The following is a 20,589-nucleotide window of genomic DNA, read 5'->3' as shown; positions in this document are numbered from 1 at the left end:
TCTTCCTGTTATGCAATTATAAGTTTATTTTAATTCATTGCTTCGGTTTTATGTGGCTTTAGAAAATTATGGAACATATCCCTAATTTTTCAAGGTGAGTTAGGTCTTTTTTATGCGGTTTTCTGTGGAATTTTCCCATTTCCCTGTCCATCTTGTACTCTTATTCTATCGTTATTGGTCACACTACTACTACTATTCTCATTTACAACTCCTTCGGTCTCACAAGTTCCTCTCTCTCTCATGACCTTTTGCTTTGCTCACATCATTCATTGCTCCTCCTCCTTGCAGCAGCAATTTTTCTGACCGACTCACACTAAATCCATTTAAATGCAGGTTTTAGTTTATAACAGAGGGCAAGAGATAAATAGTGCCACCTGTTGTCATACATAGGAATTACCTCACATTTTAGAAATAGAGCAAGGTATATTTGAGAGTATCTCAGTGCAAACTAAATTTCGGCTGTTGGAAACAGTCTACAAAGCAAAGAACTTATTAAATTAATTATATAAGATATTATCTCCTGCTAAAATAAAACTTCTTTATCAGATTCAATGGAAGCCACTGGTGATCAAATAACTTGATAATAAATTATACGATGTTTAAAAATGAAAAAAAGTGTAAATTATGGCAATATTGCATGTATTTAGAATGAAGCAGAAAATTTACTCGCCACTTTATCTTTCTCACCCATAATGAGTGGATTTCTTGAGCACTGGCTATCAATCTCTACAAAGCAGTCAAAATATGCATTCCCCTTATCCATCCCTCTCATGGCTGACATAGAGAATTGCAACAAAATGATTCTTATTGTTTATATCCAGAGTAGGTATATCTAAAAAGAAACCTATAATTCTTCATATATGATGTGTTCATATTACTTTCAAATGGCACATCCAACTAACAACTTGTGCCCATCCTCCAGAGGATCAGGGTATAAAGTTTGTTGTGCCTGCACTTAGCACACTGTGGACAGACCTGTAGATCTATTAACATCTGACTTGAAGAACACATAGCAAATCACGACTGGCAGACAATGCTCTGGATACCCCCATCACAAGATTAAACAGAAGAAGACAACAGTGCTACAATGAAATCAATACAGGTGTGAGATTGTTTTTGGAGTTAACATCACCTATTAAACATGCCTATAATTCCAAATAAGGCAACATTAATCTGCCAAAGATCTTGGAACCATATAGCAAATCAGGACATAATGCAAATTAGTATGGCAGATCATGTATTGATTACCCCTTCACAGGATTAAAAGGACAAAGACAATAGTACTAGAATGAAATCGATACAGGTGTGAGAGAGACCATTTTTAGATTTAACATCACCTGAAACATTCCCATAATACAAAAAGTAAGGTTACATTAATCTGCCAAAGATTTAGGATGCTGACATTCTAAAACCATAAAGCAGCCTTACTGAACTAAATTAATCACCTTTTATTCAGCTCTCATAGGGTGCCTTAATAAGACATCAGTTCCATTTTAAATAGAATTTACTGTTCTACAACTAACAAGTTGAGTGCTTGGTATTTTATAACAATTAAAATTGTGATCTGAAGATGCTGATTAGAAATCTATCAAAAATTAGCAACTTAATAAATTAATTATTTTGTTCCTCTGCTGTTATTTATACTATGAAACACAGCAATGAATTATAGTTAGTTTTGCATGCATGAAAGCTCATTATAATCTTTCTGTGCTACCGGAAATTTTTATAAGATATTCCACCCACCCACACAGACATGAATATATATATAGGAAAAATAACCTCTGCATAATGTCTCCATATTTATAGCATGGCTATTTTGAAGGTAGAATCATTTAAACTTCTTCCCCCACCTCCTCCCATTGTGTAACAGTACATTGGATTAAATGTTTAAATGTTCATGATAGAATAACCATTCATTATACTTCTTACTATCCTTTTTTAAAGCTCTCACAACCCTGGTCTTCTGTGAAAAAAGTATGGCAAAAACTTATAAGCTATACAGGAAAATATCTATCTCACATCAGGAATTCTGCATAATTGCAATACTAAAGACACTTTAGAAGTTCTTCCTTTTTTTTTTTTTAATTTGTAGGAATTACTACAATTAGTGTACAACTAATTATCTCAGCATGGGATATTGATGATACTTATGCATCGAATACCAGTAAATTAAAAAGCTCCCACCAACAGTTGCATGGACACCTAAGCACATGCATCAAAACCAGTAAAAAAATCCAACCCACAGCACACAACTAAATTCTGCCATTGTAGGAGCCACTTTGAGAAAGATGTTAATTGAATTCAGCAAAGCAAATTCTAGCCAGGGCTCCATGAACAAGTTTGTGAGACATACACAAACAATCCTTACTGCACTAATCGATGGTTAACAAACACACATTTTTTGTCTCTGTTAACACAAGAAGACCTAGCTCACCTATGGATTGTGTTTTGGGATGCTCTGCATTTTGGAGCATGCTCTTCTGCAAGCTTCAAAAAGTGAAAAATCAATGTCATTCACAAGAAGATGAATATCCCTGGAGGTCAAAGTGATCATGTCTGGTGTCCCATTAAACTGTAATCAGTGGCAGACATGACCAATATGGATCAGTTCATGATCCCATGTAGTCTGCTCTAAAGCAAATAGTGCAACAGGACAACTATAACCATTACTCCACAATAAAGATGACTTTTTATTTACTTATTTTTTATTTGCTCCCACCCATAAAAGTGTAAAATCACTTGTGAAAAATTTTATTATTTAATTTTTTGAGATCGCTTTTACAGAGGTTTCTGAACATTTAAGAAAATAGAAATTATAATGTAATAAAATGAATATTATACTTATACTGTTAAAATGCGTAATTTAATTTATATTGAAGTATATGTAAAATGGAAAGCAAGGGATTTTAGTGACCCAGATTTTAGTGATGATGAAGTAAAAACAAACGTTTGCAAGGTCTTGGAAACATAGAAATATGTGCCCAAGAATGGAGGGAGCCAACGTGACGTCATCATGCTGGCAGATAATCCTGGAAACTACATTGTGGAGAACAAAGGATTAGTGACGATATAAAAGGGGGAAGCAACTCTCTTTCTCGGCTCTTGTTTTTTTTTTGTCTCCAGATTTTGGTTCCAGGTGCATGGGGGGGGGGGATTTCCTGTAGCTGTAAGGACGTCCTATGAGAGTGTAGTGACCTGTTACACACTGCACTGACCTCGGCAGTTCCATTCCAGTTTCCCAACAGAAAATCAACCTAAGCTTTCCCAGAAAACTTCTACAGCAGAACAGCCTAGGCAAGCAGTACCCAGGGAGAAAAGCACTGTCAAGCTCAACTAGCTGAAGTTTATTCAAGTTGACTGAACTGTGTTTGTAAGAGTCAATGTAAGTAAGCACAATTTTGTTGATGTCTTAAAAGATTACAACAGAGAATTGTATGTATGTTTACAGGAAATTGTTAGTATTTAGTTAGTTAATAATAAGTTGTGGTAATGAAAGGGAAGATGAATGTAAACCTATATATGTAGTGAACGAAGTTTAGCTAAGTGTAACATAAGAAGCTGCTACATGTCTAATATAGATAACTGAGATGTGCTTTGTATTATGGAAGATACTAAGACAAGTAGTGATGAGAGCGTAGTCCACCTTTACCACGAGTTGCCTCAGTCCTGAAGATACTTCAGGCGCAAACTTTTTGTTTGCTTACACTTGGATAAAGGATTAAAATAAATTTATTATAGTCTAACCAAGTGAAAAAAAACTTCCAGCAAAACACTTCCAATAAACTAACATTTGTTTTTAAGGTTATATTTCTTTTAAACCTTTTAAATCACCAGCTAAATATGAATATTATGCTAAGTACATATAATAAGTACAAAGAACCTTTGCATGAAAATCGAAAATTATTTCATGTTTACTATTTTTCATAAAGAGAAAAAATTCATGATCAATTTAGAAAAAAAAAATTGAAGAATTTCTTTCTAAAAGATATACAGATAGTTAAAAATAAATAAATAATAAAAAACCTCACAACTTTGCAGACAATTTTAGCATACTTTAAATTAGTTTTAGTTTAATGTGAATAATTGCCACATTGCCGAACTTTGAATTAATTGAATTTTACTATAAATCCAACAATAAAAAAACAAACAGATCTATATACATGTCTTACCTAACAGCATGTTCATCAACTGAAGTAAATAAATAATAAAGCTTCTTCATTCTGTCTTCCAACTGACACTGATATGGCACCAAACAAGTATGTAAAATGCGTTCAACTAATATTCTGACAGTAGAGAGAGAGAGAGAGAGAGAGAGATGAAATTAAAAAGCATTACATTTGGTTTACAGTAAATACTCAATGACAAACATTAATTTTTTTTTTTTACTTTCACTATTACATTTTTTTCATTACAGTGTAAAAAAATTACCAGAGATCATTAGTTAAATTTGAAAAACAAAAAAACAGAAAAATATTATAAGTTGTTCTCAATGCTATAACAAAAGATCAAATTCCAATATGTGCCAAAAGATTATCCATTAGATGGAAATCATCACGATCTCAGTATCTCAACTCATCAGTGGAAGCCATCATCATCAACTTCCTAATATATACCCTCAAGGTGTGTGGAGAACACTACAGCAGTACTATAAGGATAAGTTAAATTATTACTAATCTCCTATCAACAATTTTCTCCAAATTAGTCTGTCACTTGGCAGTACTCCAAAACTGTCATATTTCTGTCTTCTAGAACACTTTCAAATGCATCTAGATCTTTGTCTTGCAATCTTGGTATCAAATACCTGTTGTGAAACTTTTCCTATTCTGTTTAAGTGACCATGTCATTTAGATTAGACCTGCTCACATATTTTTGAATTCTAACATTGCCAATTTTCTTCTAATTACCTTCATTATTAATGCAATTTTGTAATTGATACCACCTGTTTGCTCCCAAATTTTTCTCAAAATGTTCATATCAGTGATCCCTATTTTCTGATTAGCTTTTTACCCAACTCTCAAGTTCCAAAAATTGGTTTTGAAAAAAGTCCTGTATATATTGATAGTTTACTGAAGATGAGACACATGACTATTTGACATTTACTAACAGGTACATAACACTGCATGCTGGTTCACTTTAATTTAATAGATTCTGGCATATTTTCCCATATATTTTCTTATTCATTCTTGAATAAATAATGACGATACTTCCAGTTTAGTGTTTTTGCCTAATTTCTCTCTTCTTCCATGTATTCAATTGACTCTGCACCAAATAATGCAGACCAGCTGTTAAGTGTGGGGGCTAGTATCAGCTGACTTTGTAAGATGTAAAGGTCTGAGACAAGGATGTGGAATGTCACCAATCCTGTTTAAGATTTACCCTGATGCAGTGCTGGTAAACTGGAATGTTTCATGTAGAGCTACGGGAATTGAGATTGGAAGCAGTGTCATTCATTCACTATTCTTTGCTGACAAATCAAGTAATAATTGCTCAAAGTCAGGATGACACAGATTTTATGATGAGGAAACTGGTTGATTGACAGCATGGGAATTGAAAAATAAATTTTACTTTTAGTAAAACAAAAGTAAAAATAAAAGATAGAGCCTATGTAGCTCAGTAGAAGTGGTGTTTTTTCTCCCAGAAACTCGGTTTTTCGTCCCGTAAGCTCAAGAAAATCGGCCGTCAAACCCATACTATTTTCAGACATTAAAAATATTGTTAGGGACCACCAGATAGCGGCACTTACTAGTCGCCTTCTTCACTGCATGCTGATTAATTAGTGATAGCCTTGGGCCAGCTATCTCTGATTGGCTACCAGTGGAGATTGAACTGCCCACTCAGTCTCCAAAAAGTTAGATAGGGCAAAAAAACGGCCTTGCCTACTTCTTATATGGGAACAAAAAGGTGTTAGCTGATTTTTTTTTTAAATAAAAGTAAATTTTACTAAGACAAAATATTTGTTGGTTGGTAGAGAAGGCAGAGATTTAGATTTTCTAAATTTAAATCAGTAAAGTCAAATCAGTAGATCATTTCAGATACTTGGAATCTGCTCTTCATAAGCCATGACATGTGAGAAAGATGCAGATGATCGTGTCAACGAAATCTGTAATGCTATTAAACAACTGAATGGTGTGTGTTATGTTATGTTATGGAGTCAAGACATTTAACAGGAAACCAAGATGATCATACTCCAAAGATGATAGTAGAGAGTGTTCTGATGTATAGAGGAGAAGGATGGACATTGAATGTGAAGTGGAAGAGTCTTATAACAGCTGTAGAGATGGATGGCTTATAATGAAGTATGTGTGTATCTCACCTTCAGAGATAGAGTTCAGAATGAGACCATCATGGAGAGATAGAATTTGAAAGAAAATGTCCATGGGCTGCCTGGAACACTGATCTTTATGGTAGAGACATGTTCAACAGATGGTCCATGTGAGTGAGGAATTGGTCATCATCAGGAAGACAGATGATGTATGGCCACTATAAAAACTCTTTTATACCTCCACATCTGAGAATTTCTGGTTGTCTCTCATCTACCCTAGCTGCCTTTCCACATTTCATGTTTCTGTGGCCTATTCTACCTTTCTTGAGTATTTTCATCATAGTTTGGTCAATGCTTATCTCATTTAATAACTTTTCAAGGTAATACTCCAGATATCCAGTACAGTATATCTTTATCTTCACCTTTATCATCTTAGTTCTTTTTACAGTATTCTATGCATCATTTTGAAGCTTTACAATAGCTTCCCAAACATCAGGCATTTTTGTGATATCTGTCTTCTATATTCTTATAGGTCTGCTCATGACCTTTGTTTCCACTTTTAACTTAGTTCTCTTAATGAATATACTTTTTCTCTGTATTTTCTCAGGGCATCTGCCAATGAACTTTCTTCTTTTCCAGGAATGCCTCTTTAACTTCTTGCAACCGCATAATATTCAGTTTTTTCCTATCCTTGCAAGCAACTCCAGCACGTGCTTCCCTAGCTGAATCAATCAAACTCTTTCATTTTTTAAAAATAATATTAGTATAGATAAATCTATAAATTTCCTCTAAATGCTGCTTAACTTTAATCCTTTTTGAAACACTTTTATATATTTTTGTTTTTAATATCATAATCATGTCCGCTCTCCAGCCAAGAGGCTGTGGGTTCAAATCCCACTGCGAGCATGGATGTTTGTGATTGTCCTACAAACTTTGTGTGGAAAGGGAATCTGCAACCCCCTACCACTTATTGTGGTGGTGCTAGTGTTGCTGGTGAACGTGGCGGTCGTGTTCAGTTAGGCTAGAAAACGTGTTTTTAAATTTAAGTATAGTGTGGCTTTTTTTTTTTCTCAAATTGTTCTGCAGTTGTGCATCGGTTAGATACAAGTGCCCACCAGTGGTGTTATTGTTTGAAACTCTGTTGTATATATTGTGTTTTTGCTGCTGTTTGTTTCACTACCTCAGTGTCTAAGGATGGCGTCCAACAAGAAGCGTATATCTTCTACATGAAAGGCTGGCTGAGCGTTAGATTTTTTTGCAATGGATGCATTGTGGAAACTGCTACATGTATGCGCCAAAGAATGTGAAGGATCTGTGGATGGTCTGGCTAAATGAGAAGAATGAAAATGTTGATCTATGTGAGAAGTGTCGGGATAGGCTGGAGCATTTAGGAATGGAAGTAGACATCGGGACCATAGCAGAAGAACTTCGGTGGGAGTTCATGAAAATGAAAACTGACCTTCATCTTCTGCAAGAGGAATTGGAAGTGCTCAGTAAGGAGGTACTGGAAGTTAAAACTGAGTTAAATGTGTTGAACAGAGAAATTAGGACTATAGAGATTACTTTAGCTGAAGCAACAAAAACAGAATTACGCATGGGAGAGTCTTTGGTGAATGATGAAGTAATAAATAGTATGGGAGTGATTGGGAGTCAACAAAATAAAAGCACAAGAGGTCTAGAAGAAGCGAGATGTCGTGAGAGTGAAGGGTAAGTAAAAGAGCGTTGAGTAATGAAACTGGGAGAGTCATGCTGAATAGCGCAGAAAATGAGACCATGAGTGATGCTTTTTTGGACTTTAATGAAGTTATGAGTGGTAAAATATATGGTGATTCTATGATTAAGGGTATGGAGAGCAGTATGCCTGAGGAGTGCTTGGCTGGTGGACAATAGAGAGTGGCTTTAGCAATAAAGAGAGGGCAATGATGCAGACAAGATGATAGTCATGGTGGCTACAAATGACCTGAGTGATAGTACAAATTGGGTAGCAAAAGATTTAAGAACACTTATGAGTTAAGCAGACGAGCGATGATAATGAATGATATGATTGCAAGAATGTACAAAAAAAGAGGTCTGGAATTTGTTGATGTCTGGAGTGTGTTTGAAGGAAAAAGGCAGTTGTATGCTAGAGATGGGTTGCATCTGAACATGGAAGGTCATAAGCAATTGAAGAAGTTACTATTTTCTGAACAAGTTGAAATAATTGGGCAGGGAAACTAAAATTGAAAAGGTTGAGTGTAAGAGAGAGAGAGAGAGAGAGAGAGAGAGAGAGAGAGAGTGACTTTAGCAGTGATTGTATATTTGTTGATCCTTATTTGCAGAATAAATTGCAGAATAGAGGGGATAAAAATCGGCATGGGACTACTGAAATTAGTGAAACTTAGCTGTCAGCAGAAGATGTGTTCAATGGAATTGAATGTCATGGGTACAGTATTTTCAGGGAGGATAGAGAAGATAGAACAGGGGGAGGAGTACAGTACTGTTGATGATAGCTGATGTGTTGCAGCCAAAGAAAGTAGTATATCAAGATGATAAACATGTGAATGAGAGTTCATTTGAGGTGGTCTGGTGTGAAATAGTGACAAACGCAACCAAATATACAGTTGGTTGCTGCTATAGGCCAGGAGGGTATGGGGGGGGGGGGGGATTGAATTCGTGCATCAGCAAATTAGTGCAATGAGTGCAGCTTTAGTGATTATTATGGGGGATTTTAATTGTGGTGATATCAATTGGAAGGAGGAAATATCACGTGGCAAAAAGGAAATGGAATTCATACATCTTCTGCGAGATAATTACTTGAAACAGCACATAACTGAAGGGACACGTGGTGTGAGAGTCAATACCACATGATCGCTCTCACCAATTGGTGAGAGCGATCATGGTATTGATCTGGGAGGTTGCAAAATCTGTGGATTTTTCTGTTAAGGAGGGGTATATACGGAACTACAGGTTAGGCAATTATAACAAGCTTCAGAGTGAGCTTGCAGCCATCCCATGGCAGAACATATTGCAGGGGATAAAATCAGCAGGCATCTGAGGAAAGCAATATCAGATTGTGTTCCCACGTTCAGGAAGACAAACAAGGTAGGCGTTAGATGGATGAGCTGTAGTATTAAGCTTGATCTGCAAAAAAAGATAATGTTATGGAGAACGTACAAGGAGAAATGCGATCACACCCATGAGCAGTACAAGGCTCAAGCTAGGAAGGGTACCAGCATAGTAAGAAAAGCTAAATCAGATAATAGAGAAGACTTTAGCCAATGAGATCAAGGGTAATCCCAAAGAGTTCTTCCGCTATGTGGCAAATAAAAGGAAGAATGACTTCAGAACGATAACTTTAGTGGGTGCTGATGGTATTGAGGTGACAAATTCAGATGTAACAGTCGAGTTACTGAGTGATCACTTTTCAAAAGTCTATCACCCAATTGAGAATATCTATGTAACTGCAAAAATAACTAATGTGAGAATTGAAGTTAAGAAATCAGAGGTATTTAATATATTGCAAAATTTAAATGCAAACACTGCTGTAGGTTTAGATGAAATATCAGCTTGGGTGTTGTGTGAATGTGCAAAGGAATTGTCAACGCCTCTTACTTGGTTATTTAACTTAAGTTTGAACTCTGGTATGGTCCCTAGGGAGTGGAAATTGCAAAATTTAAATGCAAACACTGCTGTAGGTTTAGATGAAATATCAGCTTGGGTGTTGTGTGAATGTGCAAAGGAATTGTCAACGCCTCTTACTTGGTTATTTAGCTTAAGTTTGAACTCTGGTATGGTCCCTAGGGAGTGGAAGGAAGGCAAAGTAGCTCCTTTGCATAAAGGTGGCTCTGAAACTGCGGTAGTTAATTACAGACCAATCACCATCTCGGGAGTGAAGGTAAAAGTATTGGAAAAGTTGGTTAAAGACAAAATTCAAGAATGGGTGGATCAGGATATGATACTCTATAGGGGTCAACATGGTTTTGTTTAAGGTAGATCCTGCCTTAGCAATCTATTAACTTTTTATACTAGAATGACATCTGAGTTGGACAAAGGAAATGGCTACACAGTGGTATTTCTGGATTTCACTAAGGCTTTTGATAGGATACCCCGTGGAACACTGTCATGCAAATTGGAGCAGATGGGAATGGATACTAAACTGGTGATATGGATAGGAGAATGGCTCAGGGAGAGATACCAGAAGGTGGTGTATGGAGGAGCAGAGTCCAGGATGAGGCAGGTGACCAGTGGTGTGCCTCAGGACTCTGTGCTTGTGCCATTGTTGTTTAATTTGTACATAAATGATATAGCAAATGGCTTGAGGGGAGATATTCAGTTATTTGCTGATGATGCAAAAGTGGTAGTGCAATAAAAAATCAAACTGATGTTGAGAGCTTGCAGGATGATTTAAATAAGCTGACAAAATGGGCAAAGGGTAATGGATGTCAGTTCAATGTGGAAAAGTGTAAGGTTATGCATTTTGGGATTAAAAGATTACCGGCTGTGTACTACATTGATGGAACGTTACTCCAAGAGATTGATGAGGCTAGGGATTTAAGGGGTGTTGGTGGATAGGGAGATGAAGTTCACGGGACACATTGCTAAGGTGTCCCCTGAACGTAATCCAAGATTACACATAGGATTACATGGTTATTGAGGAACACACTAACATCCAGATGAGGAGGTTGTGGAGAGGATTCAGAGGAGAGTGACTAGGTTGATGAGTGATGTAAAAAATGCTCTCTACATTGAGAAATTGAGAGCTTGTGGATTGCAGAGGTTGGTTGATAGGCAAAGAAGAGGGGATATGATAGAAACATTTAAATTACTAAAAGTTTTTTATAAGATTGATGCAGGGGAAATGTTTCAGCTGTGTGATAGTAATGGAAGAACAAGAGGTCTTCCCTGGAAATTAAAGAAAAGTGTAGTTAACAAGGGTGTGAGAACGAGGTTTGTGAGTTCTTCTTCTGTAAATGAATTCAAGGAGAGATATGATAGATATTGTTTTGATAGTTTGGGTCTCCCGTGCTGAGTCTACTGACTCCATGGAGATACCCGTAATAATAATATCCTGCTTTAACTAAGTGATGATCACTTCCTATTTAAAATCTCCCTGTATATATTCTTTTGAACCAGCATGAAGATATATCACTGTCAACATGGTCAAGTAAGATATTTTCTTTCTTGTGTGTGCCTTCTCACTATATGAATTTGTGTAGAGTATTATGCTGAAACATGATGTTAGTTATTATTATTATAATTCTGGGCAACTCCAAGGAGTCCACAGTCTCATCGAGGGAGGCCCTATCATCATGTCAAGAACAACTATTCGACATTCACACAGTATCTATCATACCTCGCCTTGAACTCATTCACGGTCGTAGCATCCACAACAGACTCTGGCAGCTTATTCCACTCTCCAAGTAACAAACCTAGCTCTAACACCCCTGCTAACCACATTCTTGCCAAGCTTCCATGTATGGCCCCCTAGTCCTCCCACCACCATTAATCCAGAAATATCTTCTGGATTAATCTTATAGAAACCCTTCAGTAATTTGAATGTCTCAATCATATCACCCCTTTTCCACCTATCGATCAATTTTTGCAACCCACAAATCTTCAACCTGTTCTCATAAGCTTCATTCCACAAACCTGCTATCATCTTCGTCACTCGTCTCTGGATTCTCTCCACCTCCTCCCCATCAAGAAGAAACCCTGGCGCCCATATCTGGACACAGTAGTCCAGATGGGATCTTATCAAGTCTTGATACAAAAGAACAATAACTTGTTTGTCTCTGCTTGTTAAATTATTTTTCAGAAGCCAAGTAATTTGATGAGCTGATTTTGCCACTTTTGCAATGTGCCCCCTAAACTTCAATTCCCTATCCACCAACACTCCCAAATCCCTTGCCTCATCAATCTCCTGGTACGGTTCCACCAATGTGATATACTGCTCCTATTCTTTTCACCCCAAAATGCATAACCTTACACTTTGCCACATTAAATTGACATCCATTTTCCCTAGCCCAGTCCTCCAAACTATCCAAATCATCCTGTAAAATTTTGACATCCTGTGCACTCACAATTGCTCTACCCAACTTTGCATAATCAACAAACAAGTGAACACTTCCTCTCAGATCCTTTCCTACATCATTGATGAACAAATAAAAGTAGCGGTCCAAGAACAGAGCCCTGCGGCACACCACAAGTCGTCTTTTGGACTCAACTCCTGAATAAACCACTCTCTGGTATCTCTCCATCAACCACCCTCCTACCCATCTCACCAACCCTATATCCATTCCCATCTGCTCCAGTTTACTGATTAGAGTTCCATGTGGTATCTTGTCAACGGCCTTTGCAAGGTCCAGTAGAATCACTGTAAACCCATTACCCTTATCCAGTTCAGCCGTCACTGTGTTATAAAATGTGAGCAAGTTACTGAGGCATGATCTACCCTTCACCAAACTATGTTGTCTCCCATACAATATCCCATTTTCATCAATCCAATCCTGTATTCTTTTCTTGACTAATTTCTCCAAGACCTTGACAACGATTCCTGATATGCTAATCGGTCGGTAATTTACAACAGCAGTCTTGGAACCTCCTTTATGCAGTGGAACTATTTTCCCCTCTTTCCACCCCCTTTGGTCTAACCCAGACCCGTGACTCAAATTAAACAAAATGGTCAAGGGTACTGACAATTCTTTAGCCACTTCACATACGACACGAGCTGGTATACCATCCAATCCCACAGATGTATTGACATTGAAGTTATGCAATAGACTACTCACCTCCACTTCATTCATCACAATTCCCGTATAATCTATTGGTTCATTCATTTCTGCAATGTCACCACCTGGATGATATATTCTTGCAAAGTGCTCACTCAGTAACTCAACTATATCAACTGATTCAGTTACCTCCCTACCATTGGCATTCTTTAAAATCATTCTGCCATATACATTTTTTCTTTTACTTGCAAGATATTGAAAAAACTGTTTAAGATTCTCTTTAGCCTGCATGGCCAATGTTCTTTTGTAATCCTTTTTTGCATTTCTTACCACACTCGTTACCCTTCTGGCCTGCGCTTTATACCGTTCATGTGCCTGCCGGTCACCTTTCTCCTTAAATTCCCCCCATAGTTGTTTTTTTTTTTTTGCAGCTAAAACTAATGGTATTATTCATCCATTTAACTCCCTACTTGATTTATTATTCGGACTCTAGGTATACAGTCAGCCATTGCTTCATGCAAACACTTCTTAACTGCCTCCCATGCACTACCAACTTCTAGCCATTTTCCATTACATGCTGTCACAGATAGTTATCCCTTAATAACCGCATAAAATCCAGTTCCTTCCTCCTGTGTGTCCTCTCCTCACTCCAATCAATGCGACCATAGTTGAAATCTCCCATAATAATTACCCTCCTTCCACTCATTTCTTCTATTTGCTTGTGCATACTATCTCCACCATCTTTTCCATCACCTGGTCTATAGCAACACCCAATTGTATATTTTGTTCTGCTAGCCACAATCTCACACCAAATGGCCTCAAATGTGCTCTTTTCTCTATCCTGCAATTCAACTTCTATTCTCCTTGGCTGCAGCTCATCAGCTATCATCAACAATACTCCTCCCCGTATTTTATTCTCCCTGTCATTCCTGAACACACTATACCCATCACATTCAATCCCACTAGCTATATCATCTACAGTCAGCCATGTTTCAGTAATGCCAATAACCTGTGGTCTGGAAGTGCCAATCATGGCCAAAAATTCTTACTTCTTGTTCCTAATACTCCTAGCATTAGTGTACATGAATTTAAGACCCCCCATTAGCCCCCTCCCTACCTTGATGCCTCATATTAACTATCCCATTCTGATTTGTTGTCCTTATTCGCTCGGGCATATTATACTCATTCATACATTCAACTGCCTTCATAAGGTCTGCATATCTAACCCCCCCCACCCCCTTAATAAATCTAGTTTCCCTGATTCTGCACATCCACTTCATTCAACAACACTTTCTCAAGTCTCCTTACACCAAATCCATTCAAATGCAAGCCATTCATCTTATATAGATCCTTTCGCCCATTGAACTCACTCCACACGTCCACAAATTCCACACCTCTCGTCATACATAACCCATGCATAAAATCATTTGCAATTATGGCCCTCCTTTTAAACACTTCACTGTCATACTGCGGAAAAAGACTAATCATCCTAACTCTCTCACTCTTTTCTTTTGCTACCTCAAACAATTTATTCAGGTTCTCTATCATTTCCATTTTATCTCCTTTCAAATCATTCGTATCTGCCACAACAATCATTTCTTACACCCTTTCCTTTTGCTCTCTAATAGACTCAGTTACATCCTTTATGGTCGCACCAAGTTGGTACGATTTTGTCAAATCCTCTACTAACACACCTCGTACTAACGAATCTCCATACAGCACTCTCTCCTTCATTTTGTTTAAGTTCAAACTCATACTCTTATTTTTCCTATCATACTTTTTATTATTGGCTGGTACACTCAGCAGACTTTTGTTTATACGCTCTAGCTGCCGCTTTGCTCTTTGTATCACTCCGCTCAACAACGCGGTCTCACTCATAGCATCTATCTCATCTTTTTTATTTTCTGTTAAACCATTTCAGTTAAGACTAGTTCATGCCCTGAAGAAATTCATCAGTCACTTACCATTGTTATTAGCTTTGCTCTTTTCTCCAAATTTTCCCACATATGACTGGGTTCATTTCCTACTTTGAGGTTTGAATTTCCAATATGGATCAGCTTTTCCATTTTCTTTATTCAACTGCTATCTCTATTGTCTTGAAAAATAATCCACTTGTTTGTTAGCAGAAGTTTCTGCAGGACCAGAGGCATAAATAAGTTTCATTATTCAATTCTCTATTCTCTATATGAATATTAAATTCATATTTAGTATTGAATTCTGTTATTACTCTTTCCTTTTCCTGATCAGGAGGAGGTTAGTTTAAGAAATCCTTATTCATTTATTAGAGAATCAGTACACATGCCATATACTATATAGAGGGATCTGGAAAAACAGACAGTTAAAAGTGTATAACTAAGTTCTGGTTCTTTTTCATGTTAGTTTTAAATGAAGGATGTTAATACCTACAGTACCATTTCAGGACCATATAAACTATGAATTTGTTAAGACTGATGATATTTCACTGATTCGTTCATCATCCTATTTACTGAATTATTGAGTGGTCAGGAGGGGGGGGGGGGGAAGGAACACAGAAGCAGTTTAATCCTATTTCCAACAAAATCTTCCCTACTTATGGCTTTATACATTACACTTTCAGTATGAAATAAAATATGCCTAATACTGCAAGTACACAGATACTGCATTCAGATTTTACTACATTTAAAAATGTAGTAATATCTGAGTGGTAAAAACTATTTTACATCATGATAATGCAAATGTAGAAAACAGATTACAGCATATCTAAAAGCAGTATTGTTACCATAATAATCAAACATCCATTTGTCCTCTACATTTTGAGAACAACACACCTTTCAGTTAGCAAAACTGTTTCATACCATATTTCTTGATAAACTTTTTTGCTTCATTTACTTCCATTGAGAAATATTACAGTTCTGAGGGAAGTAAATAAACAAGTGTTTTTCCAAAATTCATAAGCAAGTGGAAACTATATTTTCATAAAAATTCCAAAATTAATACCTCCACTGTATTAGCTCCTACCCCACAAAAGAAAAAAGATATGTTAATTAAAAAAAAAGAAAAAAAGAAAAAAAAAAAGACAGTTTGAAGTCTCTATTTTCATGCATTTACTCTCTCTCTCTCTCTCTCTCTCTCTCTCTCTCTCTCAGCACAATTTTTCTTCTGTTTAACAAGTTTGTCAAGGCCAATATACTAAATTTTCTATTTTTGTTTTTGGGGAAACCATCTTCTCACCTTTTATCAGACATGTTTATTATTGACCTAAAATTGACCTACATGTACTTTATTTTTGTACTAGGTTTGGTTTAAATATAGAATTACATCTGTTATTTTTAAATATTTTGCAATTTTTAGGTTCATATCCAATTCGGAAAATAGCCAGAAGTCCAATGGAACCAAGTCTAGGCTGTAGGGGAGAATGTCACCATTTCATTCTCTTCAAAGCTATCAATGAGATTAGATCTGAAATGTGAAGCATTCTCCATACAGCTCAGTCCACTTTTATAAGACTTCTAGTTATTGTAATTCTAGTGTAAAATATTATTTCTTCTAGTGTAAAATAATATTTCTTAATTAATGATATGCTAAAAAAAATATTCTTTCTTAATTAATGATATACCTAAATAAAAAATGATGGTACAACATGACAAAATTTCATGCCGGCTGGGACGGGAGCCTTGTTTAACCGGAGGCCCGGTTAAACAAGGCCCCAGTTGTTTTCACCAGGGAACCATGACGAACAGCGAAAAGTCGGCTATGGAACAAATCTAAAAACAAACCCCAACTCAACATCACCAGAGTTAAAAATCGGTATTATCAACGTAAGAAGCCTGAATGGCAAAGAAATGGAGCTAGCTGAGGAATTAGATAACTACCAGATCGACATAATAGAGGTGACTGAAACAAAAAAGACCAAAACTGGTGACATTTTTCTGAGCAATAAATACAAAATGTTATATTCAGGCAATGACAAGCAAGGAAAAGAAGGAGTAGCCATAGTATTCAACACAAAATACGAGGCTAATCTTCTTGAATGGCAGGCAGTCTCAAGTAGAGTAATGTGGGCAAATATGAGAATGGGGAACTAGACAATGAGACTTATTTGTGCCTATGGTCCCACCAAGGTAGAAGTTGAGGAATTTTTTGAGGCTTTAGAAAAAGCAACTGACACAATATCAAAAATGAAAAGTTGGTCCTTGTTGGGGATCTAAATAGCAGAGTAGCATATGATTGTGAGACATACAAAAATATTTTAGGAAAATTTGGAGAAAAGAGCAAAGCTAATAATAATGGCATATATCTGTTGGATTTCTGCTCAGGACATGGAATGGTTATTACTAACACCATGTTCCAACATAAAATGTGCCCAAATAAGTCTCATTGTCTAGTTCCCCATGGAGAGAAGAGACAAGGAATAAGAAAAGTCTCATTGACTATGTTATTGTTGATAGTGATGTTTTCTCCCTGGTGCAGGACACCAGAGTGTACAGAGGATTTGAAATTGGAAGTGATCACTATTCAGTCTTGAGCAAGATAAAATTGAATTTCATATTGAAAAGAATAACATGTAAGAAAGTTTTAAGCGAATAAAAGTTGAGCAGCTTTCAGATGTGAACTGTAGACTAAAATACACAAAGATTACTGAAAAGAAAATGAAAGAGTTTGAGAACAGGAATCAAACCTTGGAGATTCAGTGGCAAACTCTGAAGAAAACATTGATTGATTATGCCAGAGAGGCATGTGGTGAGGTTGTCTGCAAGGATAAAAAAATCAGAACTCCCTGGTGGGCACAGGAAGTGAAAGAGGCAGTGAAGGAAAAGAAGAAAGCATATCAAAAGTTCCTGTCAAATAAGTCAGCTTGTGCTCTTAGAGAATACAGAGACAAATGCAAGAATGCTAAACACTGTGTAAAACTAGCTAAACAGAAGTCATGGGAAGACTTTTGCAAGAATATAGAAAATAAATATCAAGAACGTGGCAAAATAATCTGGAGGTTGTTGAAGAAGCTTTGGAATGGAGGAAAGAGTGCTGTAAAAGGAGTTAGAGATGATAAAGGTGACATGAAAACAGGAGAAAAAGATATCCTTGAAGTATGGAGTAATTACTTTGAAAAACTGCTAAATGAAACAAGCAGTGATGACAGCACAGTGGTAAAAAACACTGACCAGGCATGCAGTCAGGAATACATATCCATACTTGAAGTAGAAAAAGCCATCAAAGGCTTGAAATGTGGAAAGGAAGCAGGGGTAGATGATATTCAACCAGAAATGCTGAAATATGGTGGTATAAGAGTCTTACAGTGGCTGCACTTCATAGTTCAGAAAGCCTGGACAGAGGGACAAATTCCCGATGATTGGAGTAGAGCTCCCATTGTACCCATATATCATCATCATCATCAAATTCCTGCCATGTACCCTCAAGGGGTGTACAGGATATGACAGTACTACATGAAAAAATTACATCATTACTAACTTCCTATCTACAATTTTCCTCCAAATCAGTCTGTTACTTGTCAAGACTCCAACATTATCAGATCTTATATTTCTATCGTCTAAGGCACTTTGTACCGTATCAATCCACCTATATCTTGGTCTTCCTCTGGGTCGTTTTCCTGCCAACCTGGCAGAGAACACTTGTTTTGCTAATCTTTCCTCTCCCATTCTATTTAAGTGACCATACCATCTGAGAATAGCTCTGCTAACGCATTCCTGGATGCTGACAATGTCAAGTTCTCTCCTAATATCCTCATTTTTAATATGATATTGCCATTGATGCCATTTGTTCAAGCCTATAATCTTTCTCAGGACTCTCATATCTGTGGTCTCTAGTCTTTGGTCAAGTGTTTTACTTCTGACCCAGTTCTCAGATCCATAAGTTAAAACTGGTTTGAACACTGTCTTGTATACAGCTAATTTAGTGTTCCGACTAATTTCTCTCTTATTCCATATGAATTTATTCAATTGACTTCCCACGATACCAGCTTTGCTGATTCTGTTGTCTATTTCTATATTTAGTTTACCATCTTCAGTAAAAATTGTGCCTAAGTAGCTGAAATGTTTTACTTGTTCCACAGGTTCTCCATTCACAACACAGTTGACATTTTCAATGATTCTGCCTATTTTCATTGTCTTTGTCTTTTTATTGCTGACCTTCATACCATATCTATTACAACAGCTATTCAATTTAGTCAGAGAATCTTGCAGACTTGTAGCGGATTTATTTAGAAGTATAACATCATCCTCATAAAGCAAAGAGCTGACATTAACATCTCCAATTCTGATATCATGTTTAATACCACTTTCCTTCATAATGTGATCCATATAGATAATGAATAACAGCGGGGATAATGTACATCCTTGTCTCACACCAGATTTAACATTAAACCATCTTCCTGTACTTCCTTCAATTCTAACTGCTGACTCGCAACTCAAATAAAGACTAAGTATTGCATGATATAATGCCCCATTGACACCATATAACTGCAGCGTATTGAATAGCTTCTCTCTTGGCACCTTGTCATATGCCTTTTCCAAATCGACAAAACTTAAATACAGATCTTTGTTATATTCCCATGCTTTCTCGACTATTTGTCGTAAAGTGAAGATCTGATCCTGACAGCCTCTATTTGGCCTGAATCCAGCTTGTTCTTCACCAAGCTTTTCTTCCACAATTCTTCTCAACCGTTTCTCAAGTATACTTGCATAGATCTTGCCAGGAACACTCAGTAGGGAAATACCTCTGTAATTCTCACATTCAGTTTTATTTCCCTTTTTATATATGGGTACTATGAGAGTTCTACTCCAATCATCGGGAATTCGTCCCTCTGTACAGGCTTTCTGAACTATGCAGTGCAGCCACTGTAAGACTCTTATACCACCATACTTCAGCATTTCTGGTCGAATATCATCTACTCCTGCTGCCTTTCCACATTTCAAGCCTTTGATGGCTTTTTCTACTTCAAGTATGGATATGTATTCCTCACTGCATGCCTGGTCAGTGTTTTTTATCACTGTGCTGTCATCACTGCTTGTTTCATTTAGCAGTTTTTCAAAGTAATTACTCCATACTTCAAGGATATCTTTTTCTCCTGTTTTCATTTCACCTTTATCATCTCTAATTCCTTTTACAGCACTCTTTCCTCCATTCCTAAGCTTCTTCAACAACCTCCAGAATATTTTGCCACCTTCTCGAAATTTATTTTCTATATTCTTGCCAAAGTCCTCCCATGACTTTTGTTTAGCTAGTTTTACACACTGTTTAGCTTTCTTACATTTGTCTCTGTATTCTGTAAGAGTAAAAGCTGACTTATTTTCCAGGAACTTTTGATATGCTTTCTTCTTTTCCTTCACTGCCTCTTTAACTTCCTGTGTCCACCAGGGAGTTCTGATTTTTTTATCTTTGCACACAACCTCACCACATGCCTCTCTGGCAGAATCAATCAATGTTTCCTTCAGAGTTTGCCACTGAATCTCCAAGGTTTGATTCCTGTTCTCAAACTCTTTCATTTTCTTTTCAATAATATTTCTGTATTTTAGTCTACAGTTTACATCTGAGAGCTGCTCAACTTTTATTCGCTTTAAAACTTTCTTACATGTTATTCTTTTCAATATGAAATTCAATTTTATCCTGCTCAAGACTAAATAG

At 36.7% G+C, this 20,589-nt stretch overlaps 1 protein-coding gene across 1 annotated transcript in view; it reads right to left on the bottom strand.

Annotated features, from left to right (window-relative positions):
- LOC150105771 (sister chromatid cohesion protein PDS5 homolog B-like) overlaps nucleotides 1–20,589 on the bottom strand; it is a 699,562-nt gene that overhangs the window by 395,963 nt on the left and 283,010 nt on the right. The window contains exon 13 of the mRNA XM_090394553.1: nucleotides 4,170–4,283. Within this exon, the coding sequence (XP_090250679.1) occupies nucleotides 4,170–4,283 (114 nt within the window). The remainder of the gene's footprint in view (nucleotides 1–4,169; nucleotides 4,284–20,589) is intronic.

The sequence above is a fragment of the Typopeltis vanoorti genome, chromosome 6 (genome assembly GCF_054136105.1).
Source record: "Typopeltis vanoorti isolate ZY-2024b chromosome 6, IOZ_Tvanoo_1.0, whole genome shotgun sequence".
In the NCBI taxonomy this organism is placed as follows: domain Eukaryota; kingdom Metazoa; phylum Arthropoda; class Arachnida; order Uropygi; family Thelyphonidae; genus Typopeltis; species Typopeltis vanoorti.
The sequence above is the reverse complement of the archived record's forward strand: the minus strand, read 5'-3'. Positions and strand labels throughout refer to the sequence as shown.